This window comes from Sebastes umbrosus, chromosome 14 (genome assembly GCF_015220745.1).
Source record: "Sebastes umbrosus isolate fSebUmb1 chromosome 14, fSebUmb1.pri, whole genome shotgun sequence".
Classification (NCBI taxonomy): Eukaryota; Metazoa; Chordata; class Actinopteri; order Perciformes; family Sebastidae; genus Sebastes; species Sebastes umbrosus.
Window position 1 is genome coordinate 25,910,233 of NC_051282.1, and position 19,587 is coordinate 25,929,819.

At 39.3% G+C, this 19,587-nt stretch overlaps 1 protein-coding gene across 5 annotated transcripts in view; it reads right to left on the reverse strand.

The window, feature by feature from the left end:
• The window catches only part of cyth1a (cytohesin 1a), a 52,859-nt gene that overhangs the window by 22,778 nt on the left and 10,494 nt on the right, over positions 1 to 19,587 (reverse strand). The window contains exon 1 of one of the 5 annotated variants that reach the window (XM_037793043.1): positions 11,685 to 12,140. The exons of 3 other annotated variants lie outside the window; for them this stretch is intronic. In XM_037793043.1, the coding sequence (XP_037648971.1) occupies positions 11,685 to 11,712 (28 nt within the window). In that variant the 5' untranslated portion in view covers positions 11,713 to 12,140. Of the gene's footprint in view, positions 1 to 3,423; positions 3,691 to 11,684; positions 12,141 to 19,587 lie in introns of those variants that run through there. One more of the 5 variants, XM_037793045.1, reaches the window with a different exon arrangement.

Sequence of the window (19,587 nt, forward strand, 5' to 3'; positions counted from 1 at the left end):
GGCAGACGTCTCATTTCCACCCAGATCACTGAGGAACTCTCCTTGGAAAATAAGGAAATTAGAATTCTTGAGTGCTTGTAGGATCTCTCGGCCCCTCCTCCTCCCATCCCTGCAGATGTGACCCAATTTAGGGAGCTCCTCTCAGCTCACAGGGACTCAAAAAAACATATTAACTTAATAAGGTCCTCACCTAGGCTGCACCTAGTGACACAGCTACTGGACAGGGTCACAAGATACTAGGGGTGGGAAAAAAACAAAACAATTCACCTTCAATGCCAGAATCGATATATTTGGTTCATTTGAGTCTATGCCGAGGTAGAAGGAAGTTGCTGCTTTTATTGTTGTAATCTGAATAACGTGACCTCATATCCATTCCGTATCCGTCAACCAAAACAAACCACAGCGAGCCAAAATGATAAAAGTAAGAAACGGCGGAGGGTCCATGTGGATACGACCCACACCCTCACATTTTAAATCCAAAGTGGTAAACACTACACATACAGTAAAGTATGGAAAACCCAGGAAAAAGCGTATGATTCAACTTTTCCCATGGTCTAGTGTTAAAAAAAGTTAACAGAAATCGCAATAAATCATATTATCGAATCGCAATACTTGTAGAATCGCAATACATATCGAATCGGCACTCAAGTATCGGGATAGTATGGAATCAGGAGATAGGTGAATCGTCCCAGCCCTACAAGATACACACTGAGGAGAAAGACATATCTATGCTCCACACAGCGAGAATGACACAGTTTAGCGTGACACCGGATCTCTTCTATCTACTGTATATCTACTGGACCAGATGGAGACATCAGTGAATATATTTACGCTACAACGCTGCCTGTGATCTGCTGACTGAGGGAATATGCAAAGAGATACGCATCCATTCCTGCAGCCATGTGTCTGTCTGCCTGTACATAATTACATTTTGATGAAGTGCACGCAGTGATCGAGGCAGATGAATGACACCGATAGCAGAAATGTCTCCATGCACGAGGTCCTTCATCTCTTCTGTGACTCCAGCTTTGTTCCTCTTTGTGAAAGATACAGCATCCATTTGGTCCTCACATACTTTAGACTTGATTACCCATACTCTTCTACCTCTATCATCTACTCCTTTGTTACCCTCCTGTCATTCTGTTTCTAGCCAATCTTATCAGTTGATTTCCCCCCCTTCCTCCCTGTTCCTTAATGCTGTTGTTGCTGTTGACCAGCCTCTGTCCTTACATTTACACGGATAGTTACCTTTGAACTGCAAAATGCACCCTCCATCCCCCCAAGGTCCCTGTAGGCTCCAATCAATCGACCCCTAGCCTAAACCAATAAGAGCGTCAGCTGTAACAAGAAGCAGTCTACTTCATGATGAGGTTAAATGCATTCAGGACAAAACACAAACAATCGATTATATGAGCTGGGCAAAAACACACACGCAAGAGTACACCCAGGTCTATTAAAATGGCTCTAAGCTTTCTGATCGGTCCTGCTGTTTGCTGCTTGAACAACAAAGGGTGATTTAAAACGTGGACGTCTCATCCGCTGATCTCTGATCTGAGACTGAATCTCATTACTACGGTAAACCCCAAGGGGACTCTCCCTCATATATATTTGAAACCACACACACACATGCCTCTTCATCTTCTGAACCAGACAGCTTGTAACAAAGCAGAGCAGGGGCTATGAAGGAATGCCAGCCTTTAATATGGGCCTGAAAGTCTTGTTCACCTTTGACCTTTAGATCCATAGCTGCCAAACACAAAAACAGAACCCAAACAAAATGGGCCCGAAATGGACCACCAGTTATGGATCAAAAAAGCCACAAAGCATCCAACCTGACCTGGCCTGAGGGTAGGAGGAGGTGAACTGAGAGAGGAGAGATAACAGGAGAAGGAGCCCTGTGTTTGACCGGGGAGGCGTGGGATGGCGAATGGCAGGAGAACACAGAGACAGTGGGAAGAGCAGTGGGACGATTACAGCTTTCCCTTTGTGTCTGCAAGTGGCCTCTCAGTCAGGACATTCCTCAACAAGGCCCAGGCAGGGGGACTGATGGCTTCAGCATCCTTGGCTTTACTCAACATTTTTTTTGTTGGTCATCCCAGCTTCCTTTTGTGCCACTAGAGGTCCATAATAGAGTGAAAATAGTCTTTTTTTTACGACTTTGAAATTGATTTTTAAATGCCAGAATCTATATATTTGCTTAATTTGAGTCTATGCGGTGGTAGAAGGAAGATACCGCTTTTATTGTTGTAGTCTGAGTAACGTGACGTTATATCCGTTCTGTATCCGTCAACCAAAACAAATCGCAGTTGGCAGAGGCAAGCCAATACGAAAAAGTAGAAAACGGCAGAGGTTCCACATGGATACGACCTGCACCCTCACATTTTAAATCCAAAGTGATAAACACTACACATAAAGTAAAGTATGGAAACACTTTAGGTTTCACACATTCCCAGGAAAAGCAGAGGTAGACATCATGGCTAAAGCTGCATGCTAACTCTCTCATGGACAGGTAATGTTATTGTATTGCAGTAACCTGCAGTCAAGCCAGCCATCACTCGCATCTCTGTGGTCAAATTAGCCGATGTTACAACTGTAGCGCACTTATATACTTACATTTATGTTAAATGCATTCAAAATAAAATGAAAATACCACAAATATTTTTTTTATTTTTGGGTTACAGGAAACAAATGTATAAATAATTCCTGATGACTGATATGTTTGACTTCAGGACATCTGACTTCATACATGCTGAAAATCAAACATTTTTGCTGTATCAATTTAAATATTTGCCAAAGAAAAAGTCCCTAGAAGTATATGACTCAACTTTTCTCATGGTCTAGCGTTAAAAAAGTTAACAAAAATCACAATAAATCATAATATGTAATCACAGTACTTGTAGAATCGCAATACTTAAAAATACATATCGCAATACATAGCGAATCGGCACCCAAGTATCGTGATAGTATCAAATCGGGAGATAGGTGTTTCGTACTAGAGACAAACAAATACGCCTATATACCATCCCCGCCAATTCATACAGACACACCTCACCCCCACTGACAGCAGCACCACACTGCCCAGTCATTGGCCTGCTGCACCAGCACTCAATCATCTCCAGTGTCTTAATCACAACACAACAAACCACGCTGGAGAATGACAGGAGACGAAAAGTCAGACCTGTAGCACTTTAAATGACTCCTAATCCTATCCGTTTTTGTATCTGGGTAGCATGCATTATGCACAGCTTTACTGATTTAATCATAAAGTCAGAGTGTGGCTGGGGGTGGACACAGAGCCAATGAAAACTGACCAAAGTCCCACATGACAGCAAAGCACCGGAGACGACAAGCTACACAAACAAACCTGAAAACAACAAGATTCATTTAACAAATAAATAAGCGTCAGCAAATCGAAGTGCTAACCTGTGTGAGAAATCCTCCAAAGTGACAGTTTTGAGCTCCTCTTCTGTCTCTACTCCACCTTATCTCTCTTCCTCAATATAAAAAAAAGTCCCTTTTTCCGTCAGCTCTTCCTGTGGCGTAACGCAGACGAGCCGGACGTCCACATGACAAGTGTCAGAGAGAAGGAGCCTGCTCCTCCAGACAGGGAGAGAGATACTGCCGGGTTTCCTCAACTGTACAGCACAGCAGCTATCAGCTCCCAGCATGCTCACAGCACTCTGACATAGTCCATTTGAAGAAGGAGCCTTACTCACTACCTCCTCTCCCTCCCTTTCTCTCTCTCCCTTTCAATTTTGCTGTCTCTACCATTAACATGGAGGCTCCACCCAGTGGTCATTCCTTTCTCTGCCTCCACACACACACCTACACACACACACACACACATGGTAATATAAAAAAGGTCTATATCACAATAACCACATGCCTTTCATTAAATACAGATATATTATTAAATATGTCGAGCTGTGGTTACAAGAATTGTAATCATGAAATGAAGACAAATACTTATAAAATATTGATGTTTGACACCCAGCCATAATGATAGGATTAAGAACATGCACTTAAAAAAAACATACAAAAACAACGTTTTAGAGGGTAATAAAATGTTATATCATAAGACCCAGAGCCAGCGGCACAAAAGAGAAAACATAAAGTCTGCCTTATATCAAAAACTAGTCATATGTTCAAACAAGGATCCATTCAAAAGTCACATGTAGATAGAGATATAACATGTCAAGAAAAAAAGACAAATATAGCACTGAACTGGATGGTGAACACCATATATGGTGTTCACCATCCAGTTCAGTGCTATATTTGTCTTTAGTAAGCAGCAGTAAGTAAATATATATATATATATATATATGATAGGGGTGGGTGTATATATATATATATATATATATATATATATATGGTGTTCACCATCCAGTTCAGTGCTATATTTGTCTTTAGTAAGCAGCAGTAAGTAAATATATATATATATATATATATATATATATATATATATATATATATATATATATATATATATATATATATATATATATATATACACTGTGTTCACCATCCAGTTCAGTGCTATATTTGTCTTTTTTTCTTGACATGTTATATCTCTATCTACATGTGACTTTGGAATGGATCCTTGTTTGAACATATGACTAGTTTTTGATATAAGGCAGACTTTATGTTTTCTCTTTTGTGCCGCTGGCTCCGGGTCTTATGATATAACATTTTATTATGTTGAGCATATATATGATAGGGGTGTAACGATTCATCTACTACATCAATGTATCGATTTATATTCCTACGATCAACTACATTGATAGGTATTTGGCAAGTTGTCCTTCACAAGAGACGCATATCGATCTAAAATCAATTTGCAAGGTAAATAATCTATTGTTATGAGATGATGAGATAATCTATTGTATCAAGAATTTGCACCTTGTATTTAAGCAAAACAAATGTTTTATGAGTGTATTTTTTATCACTTTCAATAGTAAAGAAATGTTAAACATTACTCGGGTTCACTCTCCCTGTGTATGACGTCATCGATAAGCGCCAGCAACGTCAACCTCAGAAAGACGAGAACAAAACGAAGCATGGCTGATGGCGGGGAGGAGCCAGACGAGCAAGAGATTTTCAAGCCGCTTTTGAGGTGCAGTGTGTGGAAACATTTAGGCTTTTGCAAAAAGGGAGATGTCCTTGATAAATCGCCCGCTGTTTGCAGAATATGCAATGGCCAGATAAAATACAACGGTAAGTTACTGTATTGATTTCAAGTCATTGAATCGTATCATATCGTATCGCTAGATGAGCCAAATATCTTCCTTGAATAGTATCGGAACAATGGAAAGTGATACGTATCGTTGTAAAACATATCGTTACACCCTTAATATAGGAGTATTTATTCTTCTTTTCATCACAGTGAGAAAGTCATGAGCTGCTGGTATGAGTCAGCACTTTGAGCCAGGTCTTCTCTCTCCTGATCAGTCATGCGACCAGTCATGCAATCATTTTCACCTCCAGTTCAACAATGGAGTCTGTCCTGAAGACAATATGTTTTTGTTGGCGCATGAGCATTATCCCAATGAGCCTAATGACGCATGCCAAAAGATTGCAGCATTCCTCCTCGTCGTGTCCCGAGCGGCGTGTTTTTTTTTACAGCGTGAGTGTACACTTGCCCCGGGTACGTCTGCATCATAGAGCAGATGTGAGCGCTTGCTTCAGTCATGTCTGTATGTCTGTTATGAGTCAACCTGGAGCCCTCTGCTGTGCCGGTTGCTCTCTGCAGTCCCACAGTGACAGAGCTTCCTCTGACTGGTGTCAGTATGGGATCCATGTGTCAGCTGGGTTAAAGCCTCTTCTGATGATGATGATTTATATCCTGTATTAGACTTCTAAGAAAGACCATAATGCAATGCAGCAGGAAAATATTTTCACTTGGTCTATCACTATCAGTATCGTCATCACTCTTTTAAAATAAAAAACCCTATCGATCAAGATCAGGCACATTGTCTCTGGGTTTGGCTCAGGTTTTTTTGGGAAATGTAGGTGAAGTGAAGGTTGATTTATGTCAGAAATAAAATGTAAATAAATATGTATGGAACCCATATTCACAACACCAGTGGTTCCCAACCTTTTTGGCTCGTAAAATGAAGCAATAGGTGTTTTTGGACCAGAGGAACTTGTTCATAGTTATTAGAACATAGTCAAGTCAAGTCAATTTTATTTGTATAGCCCAAAATCGCAAATTTGACGAAGGGGGCTTTACAATCTGTACAGGATTGGACACCCCCTGTCCTTTACAGTACAACCCTCTCATCGGATAAGGAAAAGCTTAACCAAAAAACCCTTTTAACAGGGGAAAAAAGGGAAGAAACCTCAGGGAGAGCAACAGAAGAGAGATCCCTCATCCAGGACGGACAGATGTGCAATAGATGTCATGTGTACGGAGTAACAACATTGTGTTTAATCACCTTGTGAACCTGTAGATTTATCTTGAGACCCCTTGTGTTAAATTTATCTTGGGACCCCTTGGAGCCTTGTTTGTCCTACAAAAACAACCTGGTGTTGTTGTATTTACTTCACTCGGGTCAGGTGTATGCCACATTATCTAGTCACAGGATTCAAATGACTGTTACTCCCCTGAGAGAACATTTGACATCCCAGAAACAGTTCCCAGTCAGTCAGCTGGCTGTGTTGAGGAATGCTGGGACCAGAGGATGTGACTGGGTGGAAGCTGGAGCACGTATAGCGAGGACTGCCACCGGCGTACACACAGCTTCAGTGTAAAGCAAACATACAGACGACTCAGCAGCATAAACATCCGGCAGCTGCACGCAGACACACACACACACACACACACATACAATCCATCTCTATGAACACAAAAGATCAGCTTTCTTAAATAATCTCCATTCTGTTTTATTGGCATTTATCAACGTTAATTGTTTTGATATGCTTCTCAATGTTTTTCCTTAAAGGCGGAAGTGCTATTTCTACCCACAATGCATGCCTTTGTCCTCCAATGTTGCTGGCCTTGATTCTTATCGGGGTTGTCCTACTATCAACATCCTCTCTCTCGCCAGTAAAACACACACGCACATCCAGAAAACACATGATGGGAAAGCTGGAAGACCCACCAAGCTTTTTTTTTTCTCTGTATTTCTGTCTCTATGTTGAAGACTGAAATACTGTAGAAATTTTAGCCCACACACAAACTGTGGGATGTCATTTCCTGTCAAGCATATTGTCAAACTCTCAGCTTCCTGTTTGCGAGCTGTTCTCATAGTTTAGTGGAGGAGTGAAAGCTGTAGCTAAACCCACCCATCCTGTGGAAAATGTAGTAATAAAATAGCCATTCTTCCTTCTTCATAACTTTGAATCCTTCAGCTCTATAACATCATAATGGTATGCAGGTTCAACTATGATCCGAACAGTGCACAAAGCAGCTACACAAGCATGCATTGTTTACCTCTCTGACAAAGTTTCTATGGTGCCAGATCTTTCTCAATGCATTCTTTGCATTTTCAAAAAGAGACAACACACACCATACACATAGTAAATATCCCAAACCATTTGTAAAATCAACAAGAGGTGTGATAATCAACTCTAAAAAACAGCTTTTCCAAATCAGGAGCAAAGCATGTAATGTAATGGACGGACGCGTTCAGTTTTGCATCACTTTCCTGCAGCAAACAAATTATTCGCAAATAATGCTGAGCAGACTATTGTAAGCACAACCAAATCAACACACTCCTTCAAAATGCGTTCCCTATGGAGTTCCTGCCAAGCGCCATTTTGATTTTCTGGGCCCTACCAACAGGACTGATCACTGAGTTTTGTCCTGTATGAAGAAAATGACTGCAGGCGTGTCTATACCTGCTGCACAGAAACCTGCAAGTAACTCATATCAGTGCTGGCAGAGAAGAGAGGAAAATTAACTGCAGGCTAAACTGTGCAAGACTGAGCGAAAAAGGCAGAAGTGAAATATTGCTATAAATTACTGGTGCAATTTTGATTCCTTGTGAAATAAGAGGTGTGTGTGACTTCACATGTTTCAGACTGTGAGAAAGAGAAGTAAATTATTACCAAGATGGCTGGCAAACTCCATCCGCACTTTTATCTACAGCGTCCCATCCGCACGTTTTTAAGTTGAGGACCCGTTGATCTATTTGTGGAACACAGAGGATATGGCTTCTCACAAGCCTGCGTGATGACAAGCTTATGACTGAGCAAATACAGCTCCCATGCAAATCAGCCATAACTGTCAACTGTCTCAACAGCAATATGTAGTGACAACATGAGTTTGTCCTGTTATCCTGACAGGCAGCCCCATGAGAGACAAGAGGAAGTTTAGGCTATCAAATTAAATTCATTTAAGTATATAAAGTAGAGCTGCAACAATTAATTGATTAGTAGTCAACTAGTAAATTAATCGCCAACTATTTTGATAATCGATTAATCAGTTTGAGTAATTAAACTAATCTAAAATAATTGACAGATTAATCAACAATGAAAATAATCGTTAGGTGCAGCAGTGAAACAGACGCAAGCCCATGGTGACGTAGTGAAATTGACTGTTTTGTCTGACTAACTTCAAATTCAAAGATATCAAACTCACAAAACGAATAAAAGAGAAAAGAAGAGTACATTCTCATATTTAAGAGGCTTGAAATAGCAAATATTTGGAATTTTTCCTTGATAAATGCCTTCAACAATTACTAAATGATCAAAAATGTTAATCAATGAATTGTTTTGACTAAAGTTTAGACTTGGACAGAGAAATGAATGAAATGTTTTTATTTGTTTTATGTTTGGCTGCAAAAGAAGCTAAAGCTCAAAAAAACGTTTGGCTCTGGCAACCTATGATGGGCAGTAATTATTTTTGACATGTTGTAATCTAAGTGATGCATTTGTGAGTCGGGGCCAGCCATGTTGAGGAAGAAGGGGAAAGATGAAAAATTGACATTTCTGCGAACTTGGGCCTAAATTTTGGTGAAAGCTGCTATGTGCTAGCATGTACAGCTGATTTGTTATGAATTTTCATGCATGGGAAGGCAGTGTTCCTGGGAAAAAGAAGGAGAATATCCGGCAAACAAGAGGCCCCTAATAAACAATGAAAATATGTATTGATTGCAGCCCTACATGTAGCCAAACATTACTGCGACAGGTAGCAGTGGTTAAAATACTGTATATCATTGTTTTTCTGCCTCTTTCATTGGCTAGTGATACCACACTAAAACATTTCAGCAACGCAGCCTACTGATTGTTGCTGAGCTACCAAACATGAGACTCACAATAACACCTCTCTGCACACGTAGTAAACACACATTTGTCCAATTGCATTACAGCAGTAACTGTGCAGAGTGAACACCGGCCTGAGAGGAGAGGAGGGCTGCGACCGATGCAAGAAAGAAGGCTAAAATATGATTATGGGGAGAGGATGACGATTATCAAACCATCGGGGCATTAGTGCCAGGCAGGGCACATTGTTCTGGAGGGCCCATTAGAGCTCTCAGCGCCACTCATTAGGGAACCATTAGCGACAACAACTTTAACTTCCCGGACCTCTAAGTGGCAGAGACAAATGGACTCGAAAGAGAATCGACTGTTCCCCTCCTCTCATCCCGGTAAACACAATGCAGCATGTGTGCCAGCCGGGGCTCAGCCATGGTGGGGCTTAAGAGTGGTGCAAGTTCTCTCTCTCCATCCATCGGCAGGACAAAAGAGCAGCGGCATATAACAGGATCAGTCAGTCAGATGTTCACTGTTCTCTAACACGATTAATAGTGACGCAAGTGGAGGGTGCTAATTAATACTGGCAGGCTAACCCAAGACAGAGAGATGAAAGCGTCATGCTCAGTAACAACGGATTTGTGTCTGACTTCAAAGGCTTTCTTCATAGTAACACACTGTGGGGTAATAATAAAAAAAATAATAACCGCATGTAAAAGAATTACAACTATCCTTTTACACAGTTTAAAACAATATTACAACTGTTGGAATGGGCTTCTATTAAGTTAATATGGTGATTTTAACTAAGATAACCTCCACAAAGGCAGGGATAATAAAGAAATTTTAAATGTAACATGAATGTTTTGCTGCCATGCTGACATTGGAGGAGTAACCGTCTGCTCTTCACACCTGTTGATAGCTCAGCAGTCACTGAAAAATGACACCGACGATGTTCTCTCTCAGAAAAAAAGCTGGTAAATTGTGTTCTGCATCAAGGGCCAAGAGATTAAATGTGTTACTAAACTGTTGTTATACATGTGGTTAAGAAATAACACCTACAGTGAAAGTGCAAGAGCTGTTGCCCCCGCGACCCGACCCCAGATAAGCGGTTGAAGATGAGCGAGACAGTGACCCACAGTGAAAGTAAAATTAAAATCCACAAATATATACACTTCTTCAAGCAAGTATGGCAATTTGTTAATAACAATCAACAAACTTAAAATAGCATGGCTAACCCATTTATGTATCTAAGTCAATAATGTTTGGGGGTTTTTTTTGTATTATTTGAATCTCCTATTGCACACTATCAACTGTAACGCTCCCTATCAGTATTTTACTATTATATATGATATTAACTTGCTTTAATGAAATTAAACACACTGCACACAAACAATTAGCCTAATATAATATTACGACTTTTTTTCTCGTAAAATTTTGACTTTATTCTCGTAATATTACAAAAAAATTCTCGTAAAGTTATGACTTTATTATCGTAATATTACTACTTCTTTTCTCGTAAAGTTATGACTTTATTCTCGTAATATTACGACTTTTTCTCGTAAACATTTGACCTCAGTCTCGTAATATTACAACATTTTTCTCGTTATGACTTTATTCTCGTAAAGTCATGACTTTATTCTCTTAATATTACAACTTCTTTTCTCGTAAAGTTATGACTTTATTCTCGTAATATTACGACTTTTTCTCGTAAAGTTACGACTTAATTCTCGTAATATTACGACTTTTTCTCGTAAAGTTATGACTTTATTCTCGTAACGTTATGACTTTATTCTCATAATGTGACTTTTTTCTCGTAAAGTTATGACATTATTCTCGTAATATTACGACTTTTCTTCTCGTAATATTACGACTTTTTGTCTATGAAAGTTATGACTTTATTCTGCTAATTCTTTGTGTGCAGTAATATAGATACATAATATAGATACATTATTTTCTCTGGACAGGAAAAGTATGGGAAAATTGTACTCTGAAAAGTAACTAAATCTATCAGACAAATGTAGTGCAGTAAAAGTACAATATCTGCCTCTTGAGATGCACTCAAGTAAAGTACAAGTACCTCAAATCTGTACATAAGTACAGTACTTCCTGTTGCATTCCAAACAGCATCAGAAAACATGCAACATAAACCAACTATTGGCTCAACCATTTATTGACACTATAAATGACAACATATTATATTCTTATGTTGTACTTAGTGTTTTTAATGAAGGCACTAAAGTTTAGTGTTATAATATGGATAAAGTTGTCTCAGTAAAGTACAATAGTGATGGTATAAATGGCAGAGTAAACAGTGTAAACAAGGCCAGACTATCTTCACACGTTTGGAACCTGAGATTTAAACTAACGGTTACATTCGAACATTCTATATTCCATGTTCTACATTCTACATTCTAAACACGGTCCCGTAAAAACGTTTAAACGACATTTTAGGCGAAGAAAAGATGTATTTCCTTGACTGTTTCACTCACCTACGCCGTCTTCTGATTTTAACACCATGCTGTCTCCGTCTCCGTCCAGCAGGTCCGACTAAACAAAGTTTCTAGAAGGTTTCCGAGCGTTAACAACTTTTCACCGGATACTAGTATCGATGAATATATTGACTCTTTTTTCTTTTTTTTAAAGAAAAAAGTGTTTCTGCCGAGTTAACAAACCCACTTGGGTTGACTGGTTTCTCCGGTAAGTGAAGGGTGGCTCGCAGTCAGTCGACAGCTCAAAGGGAGTGGTTAGAAGACACGAAGGACTTTAACCAACCAATCTTTACTGCGTTGATCCTCTGCTGTCAAGACGACGCTGAGTTAAATCAACGAGCTTCCGGTCAGGACTTACAGAATAAAAAACCCTCATAATGCCTCACCAGGCAGATAAACTGGTTTTCTCTGACTACAGTGAGGACTAGGGCTTAAAGCTTCAGTAAGCAGAATGTTTTTGGCATCATTGGGCAAAAAGTTCTATAATAACCTCTCAACATATTGTAACTCAAGTGCAATGAGAGATACTTCTGCACCTCCTCATGGCTCTGTTTTCAGGCTTTAAAGGTCCCATATCATGCTCCTTGTCAGGTTCATACTTGTATATTGTGTTTCTACTAGAACATGTTTACATGCTTTAATGTTCAAACAACACATTATTTTTCTCCTACTTTCTGCCTGAATATACATGTATTCACCCTCCTGTCTGAAACGCTCCGTTTTAGCTCATTTCAACGGAATTGCAATGGAATTACGTTGCTAGGCAACAGCTTGGGTCCATGTTTACTTCCTGACAGCTGATGTCATAAACATACACTGCAACCGGAAATAAACTGGGACACATTTAGAATGTTTATGTGTAAAACCGTGTAATGATCTATATAATTGTATATTTGTGACATCACAAATGGACAGAAATCCTAACGGCTTGTTTCAAACGCACAATTACTGAATACAGGCTGTGCGTATTTCTCCGTATATTGAACGTTTCAATACTTTCACAGTATTTATATAGCACTTAAACCTGCTTTATACTATAACAGACATGAAAATCTCACTTTTTACAATATGGGACCTTTAAAGCTAAACACTACACTACGAGATGTTTCTGAAAAAAAACATTTGAGTCGAGAAATGGGCATTACAGCTACAGAATATTGATTAATATTTGATCATCGCTGGAAATAGAAATGAAAATATAAACCTTCTGGTTTACAGCAAGTATAGCTCATTTAATATTAGCCTATGAATGATTATAATTTTAGACTCTTATTTTGAAGGAAGGGCTGCTCCTTTTCTGGTAACTGAAGGTGCAGCAAATGGGCCTGATGACGCGTCTGCTGTTTGCACTCTGTTGCCTCGGGCACACACACACACACACACACGAGTGTTGCTGGGACTAGTGGGGGTAGGGAGGGAGAGGTTGTGATTGACACACACAGGCACACAGTTCACTACTGCTGATCTTTGAGTTTTATTCACCACATCCGCTGAGAGCAGACGTGTGTTTACAGTCAGACTTTTAAACCTCAGAAACTAAATTAAACCATTCTTTAGAAAATAGCTTCAACACATCACATGTCTGTGGCGAAGACATGACAAACACCTGTTGAATATTCAAATAAACTCAATTGTGTGAAATCTGTACAGCAGCAGCTTTATTCCGCAACTTCTTCTTCTTCTATTTATTTTCTTCTTCTTCTTCTTCTTATATTTATTTTTCTTCTCTTTCTTCTTCTTCTTCTACTTCTTCTTCTTCCGTACGTGTTTTGGACTCTAACTACTTCTGCATACTTTAAGCTACAGAAACCATTCAATTATCAAACTATTCAGCTCTTTAGGGATGTGCATAATGTTTTAAAATAAAAGTTAAGTCTACCCAAATACTACTCTTTTACTACTTAAAGAATTAAAGGGTCAACACACCCAAATACTACTTTCTAGAAGTCTATTCCGTATTTGCGCTTTAATATTTCTGTATTTTCAGCAATGCTTTGCAATTGATTTCAGCTTTCAGCATTGACATGCATTTTCTCCAGGAAATGCAATCATCTAGTATTTACTAATCTCACCACTCTTTGATATTATTTGGTATTTATTTCCACTTGAAATTACATATAAAATTTTGACAGCCACCCTCCTAAAAGCTGTAATTGAAATACTGGAGCTCTGTTTAGGATTAGGAATGTGTTTAGTATGATTAGGAATGTTTCAGTGGTTCAGATAAAGAGTTGTTATTATTACACAACTAAAAGAGTTGAATCACTCCAATAACACGACAACCACGCAGCTGCATCATTAATGGTGAAACTGGTTCTACCAAATCCTGGTGAGACTGATCAGCATGTTTTAATGCCTGATTCAACTTGCCAGCATCTGCTCAAAAATAAAAGTCTCATCTTTTTTGGTGGGATTTATTACTTTCATGTTTCATCGAGGCCCATCAACACACAGTATAATTCACATTTTATGCTGCTGCCTGTGATCAAAGGTGCGTCTGATGGTTGCTCTGATAAGGACACATTTTCTCTGGCTGCATATTTTAATGAAAACTGTAAGGGGAGACATCAGCTTGCCATCCCCTTGTTAAAAGTGAATAAATCAGCCTGCTGTTTTGTTTAACACCTGCTCGACCGCGCTGCTGTCAGTTAGGAGAGAAGGCCGAGCCTGTCCCTGCCTGTTGATGAAAACACAGGAGAGCCGAGAGGAATGCTGCGCTCACAGCCAATGAAAGAGGCCAGGAGATAACACCTCCTCTCTGTTTTTCTTTTCACCTCTGCAATCCTATCTGATGCAATGTGGCTGGATGTCTGGCTGCGTTTTAATAGTGTTGAGTAACCAACAATGCAGGAATCCAGACTGGGATTCACCCGTTTTCTGAAGCCCATATTTGGCTCAAAGAGTACAACACCTAAAGCATAAAAGCACAAACCCATTGAAAGGCCACTTCATTTGAGGGTCCTCGGCTTCAAACTGTGGCCCATGAATGCCTCATTTGTGCAGCCCGAACTCAACAACCGACAATGTGGTCTGTGTAAAGTGAACCCCTGTTCGCACAAAGTTTCAATTCATTGTCAAGAGTTCACCCGTTCCCCCGAGCGCTGCTGTAAATCTGCACTAAAGAACCCAGAACAAGTGAAACCAGAGAGCCGTTTGACCTTTAACTGAACAGATAATCAGTTGATACCAGCACTTTGTTGTCTGCAACTTCCTGATCTAACACAAAGAAATCTGATCCTCCAATAAATGTGACGTCAAAGCAGCGTCATAAACTAGATTATGAAGTGTTAAGAGGGTTTTGTTCTAAAAGATGTAGCTGATCAATGAGATGGAGAAATTCCTCAAAAGGATGACGTTTTCTTCTTTATTCATCTCCGTTGTTGAACACTTAATCAGTTGTACACTGTCAATAACCCTCTGAATGAATGCAAAAATAAATAAAAAAATATATAAAAATAAATACATAAATAAATAAAACGGAAAATAAAAAAATTAAATAAGATAATTAATACAAAGATAAATAAATATAAAAGCAAATTAGTCACATTTTATCAATTAATGACTACATTTATTTTCAATATTATTTTTGCTGCATTTAATAATATTTATCAAGTCATTAATTTATTCATTCATTTATTTTTGATCTTGTCAGGTTCCATCCTTCATAATTTACAAGTAAACTGATCTTGATGTGCAAAATCAGTGGAACGACGCTGTAATGAGAGTCTTGCTTGCAGGGTTATAGGGTGACGGGTTCCAGCCGTGTGTGCCTGCATGCAGGGGCAATGTAGTGGTCAACTCTCCACAATCATGACTAGAACTCTAACTGTAAGCTACAACGGGGTTATTCCTGAAACCACAAGGCTCTATTATTATCCATACGGCCATAACAATGCAGTTCCAGCTCCTGAAGTGACAATAGTTAATCTGTGTGTTCAAATAGCCTGAATTAGATGGAGAGAAAACATCCTATGAGAAGAGATGCCAAGAGTGACCCCTGCTGCTCATCTGCAGTAGTTACAGTTTAAAACTTCAGGAAAAAGACAGGGTATGAAGGGAACTTAGTATAACTAAATGATATCTGGACACACACATAAAAAAAAATATAATCCCTAAATGATAAATGATCCCTAAGAGCCAGACATGATTACACAAATGACTTACAGACTAAATTAATTCCCAGAAAAGAGCTCGTTGAGAAATAGGAGGTTAGTTTCTGCACACCTGCTTGAGACAAGTAAACACCATGAGGTATGACAAGATACCATCAAGATTACTACATGCATGGCAGACATTCTTTGGCATAAGCTGCTGCGGCTGGAGTTTCGTCGCTTCACGCATCGTGACTCATTGCTGATTCTGAAACCACTGCTTTCCTTTTACAGGTGCAGTCGGAGGTAATGAGACCTTTGGATCCTATAATTTTCCGAGTGAAGAGGGCGTGCATCAGACCTGAGCGATTAATTACTGACATGAGTCAGAATATATCTGACTCTTGTATTACTTTTATCATGTGAAAAACACTCTGTGGGGCGGCCAAACACCTCGCCATTACAAACATAAAGCTCTATTTTTAATATACGACGTGCTCTCCGCGTATCCTCAACAGCATTTAGAATCGTATCCTTTATAGCAGCCTATAACTCACATAAATAGAAATGCTGCCGTCAGGAGATGTGACTTCGCGGATCAGTTTTATGAAGAGAGTGTGAAATGCGGAGAGCTCCTGCTGAAGTAGGACAGCCTGTCGAGAAGTCACTCTTCCTCAGGCGAGACTCGCAGCATTCTGCACTGCATACATTTCCTCAGCTGACATCACCCCCAACAAGCCTCGGTAAATACAGGCTGACAAAGCATTTGTTCATCTGTAGTTCATTATGCATGAAGTCTTGACTAACAAGCAGTCTTTTAGCGAATGACGAAATAAAAAACCCTTCTGTTCAAAGATGGATGGCGTCCGCAGGCATGAAAGCTTGATGAGTCGGAGGCCGGCATGTCTACACATTTACAGAACAACAATAGGAGTTACAGTATGTCGCAGAATACAATCGAAAACATTATGTTCCAGTTCACCAGCCGACGTGCTGCTACCACCACGCCTGTTCATTTATTGGCATTTCATCAAGATAGAAAGAAAAGCCAGAGAAAAACAAACCCTCCCATGCAACCAGAAGGATCTGATTTGGCTTACAGAGCTGTGTGGACTTCATCTGCCTCTGTTTTGATTCCCACACACGCCTCTTTGAAGCAGCTCGCTGGCAGAGTCTGTCTCGCTCAGCTTCCAACACACGTCAACCTGAGCATCGCCAGTGGAATACAGTTCACCAGAAATCCAAGACACCAACATTATGATCTGCTTTCATGTAAATGTACACGGGAGCTTACTGATCAACTATGCCGTATAATCAGTTTGCATTACTTTAACATCATACAAAGTTAGAGGTTAGCATCCCATAATCCCGTAGCTCCCAACGTTGGGTTTGGAACCCTCAAGGGAAATCTGAGAGAAAAAAAACTGATATTAATATTTGATTTTCTGTTTTGAAATACTGGATACTTTTACCTCTTCAGGCCTCTGAAATAAATTGAAAACAACATTTGAACTTCTCAAATCTCATAGACATATTGTACGTATGCAACCTGTGACAAGGTTGATTTATTTCCATAGTCTGTATATAAGAGGGTGGACGTAGTCACCGTAACGTCAGCCATTGGTTTGTGGACTGCCGTTTTGAAGCCTCGAGTCCGCCATTTTTGCCGTCAACACTTGGTTTTTGCAACCAGAAGTGACACGAGAGGACGGAGCTACGTACAACTGAACACTGAATAAGACATTTTTAGACGACTAACATGTTATTATTATCTTTCATGAACTGAAAACACACTGTGAAAACATCCCAGTCTCACAGGAAGGCGTATAAATACTACGACGTTACACAGACATTCCCCGTGTCATGAGTACTCATTTTAGCCTGGTATTTTGGAGGGATTATTGATTATTTTTTATCAATTCTCGAGTGGTAAAAAATTGTTAAATTTAGCAAAAAATCTGTGTAACAAATGGTTTCAACCAAAAAAATTATGCAACAATTTATGAGACATAAATGGGAATAAATTCATAAATGTATTCATTATTTTTTGTTTCTTATTAATGACTAGAACAACTTGACACACAGTGCTGAGCTGCATCTCACATGATTCATCTTCAGGTTCCCAGCTTTCAGATGATGTACACCCCTAACATGTGGCATATACTGTTGACTTCCCTGAACATCCCCTGTCCCCTAATCCTCGAAATATAGAAGGTAAGGGGTTAAAGGGTCACACAAGCCAAACAGGTTGGGAACCACTACCACGATGACGTTAGCATCACCACGCACCGTCACTGCTGCACCATACCCTCCTTTACAACAAGCTGATTTGGCAAATACTGCAGCTGACGGCCTTGTTTGTACTCCCAAAGAGATCACTCTGTCCTCAGCTGCTGCTGGAGTCCACATGGAGTAATTTCCATGACAGAAAATCTCGGCAAAGCACCGGGCACACCTGCCTCACGGCGCAGGCAGACGGCCCTCGGGCCCCTCGTAACTGTGGCGGTATTAATCAGCTAAATTACTATCACGTCTGCTACGGGCGATACACTGTCCCACTATCAATCCCAGCCTGTGAAGATTAATTGGGCATGTTGAGTCACACTCACAGTGACTGTGAAAGTTAAGACTCACAGTAACATTTGCAGTCTGAAAGGGCACTGACGTAACACATGTGCTCGCAGTTCTTCTCATTCGCTTTGGCTCAATTCTTTAAATGAGAATATTTTTTAGTTCAAATCTCTAAACAATTTGTTTGTTGTTCACAACAGATTAGAAAATTGCACATGTTTTTGCACATGTTCAAAAGAGTAAATAGAATAACCATTTGCACGTCTTGCTGATCAAAACTGATGAGTTGATTCTCAGTGAAATGATCGTCCTCTTCACAACTTCTAAACATTATTTAATCGTTTGAGTAACACTTCATTTTATAGGTCTGCAAATTTCATGGTAATTAGGTGATAATTAGCAAGTAAACTATTAGAAATTTCTTTGGAATTACTGCCAAATTACCCCAATATTTACCTCAGAATTAATCAAAAATTACTTTGTTATAAACATTATTTAATAATTATATTCCGCTATTTCCCAATAGCTGGTAATTTATTTAATACATTTCCAGGAAAAGAATACAAAGTTAACTGATATGCTTTATTTCCATGTCTGCTAAATAGATAATAATTAGCATAATAACTTCTTTGACATTTCTTTAAAAAACTCCCTGAATTATGACATTAGCTACCAGGTTACATATGTGTAGACAATAAGTCACACAATGGTGAGATTTGTGCCTGATCAGAAGTGTCTTCTATTAGTTTTGGTTTTCCCCCTCCGATGAAGAGCAGCCGCTTCTCAAGCCTAAGGGCCCTATTTTAACCATTAAATGCCATTTCAGCATATAATTATTAAATTATGTTTATAATAAAGTCATTTTTGATACATTTTGAGGTAAATATTGGGATAATTTGGCAGTAATTCCAAAGAAATTTCAAATAGGTTACTTGCTAATTATCACCTAGTTATCATGAAATTTGCAGACCTGTTAAATGAAGTGTTGCCGAGTTTTTTTGGCATGAATGTCATTTTGTGGCAAAATTTCTGTTCACTGTAGTGAATTTTTTGTTTACAGTACAGGTAACACTTTGCTACACAAATACATTTACTGTATACGTACACAGATGCATATCCCTTTTCTGTGTAGCTACTACAGTATTGACTTTTCCCAGTAAACCTTGACCTGCTGTTGAAATGAGAATCTACAAAGCTCAGTGTGATACACAACAACATTCAGCTAGATAAAACAATAATAC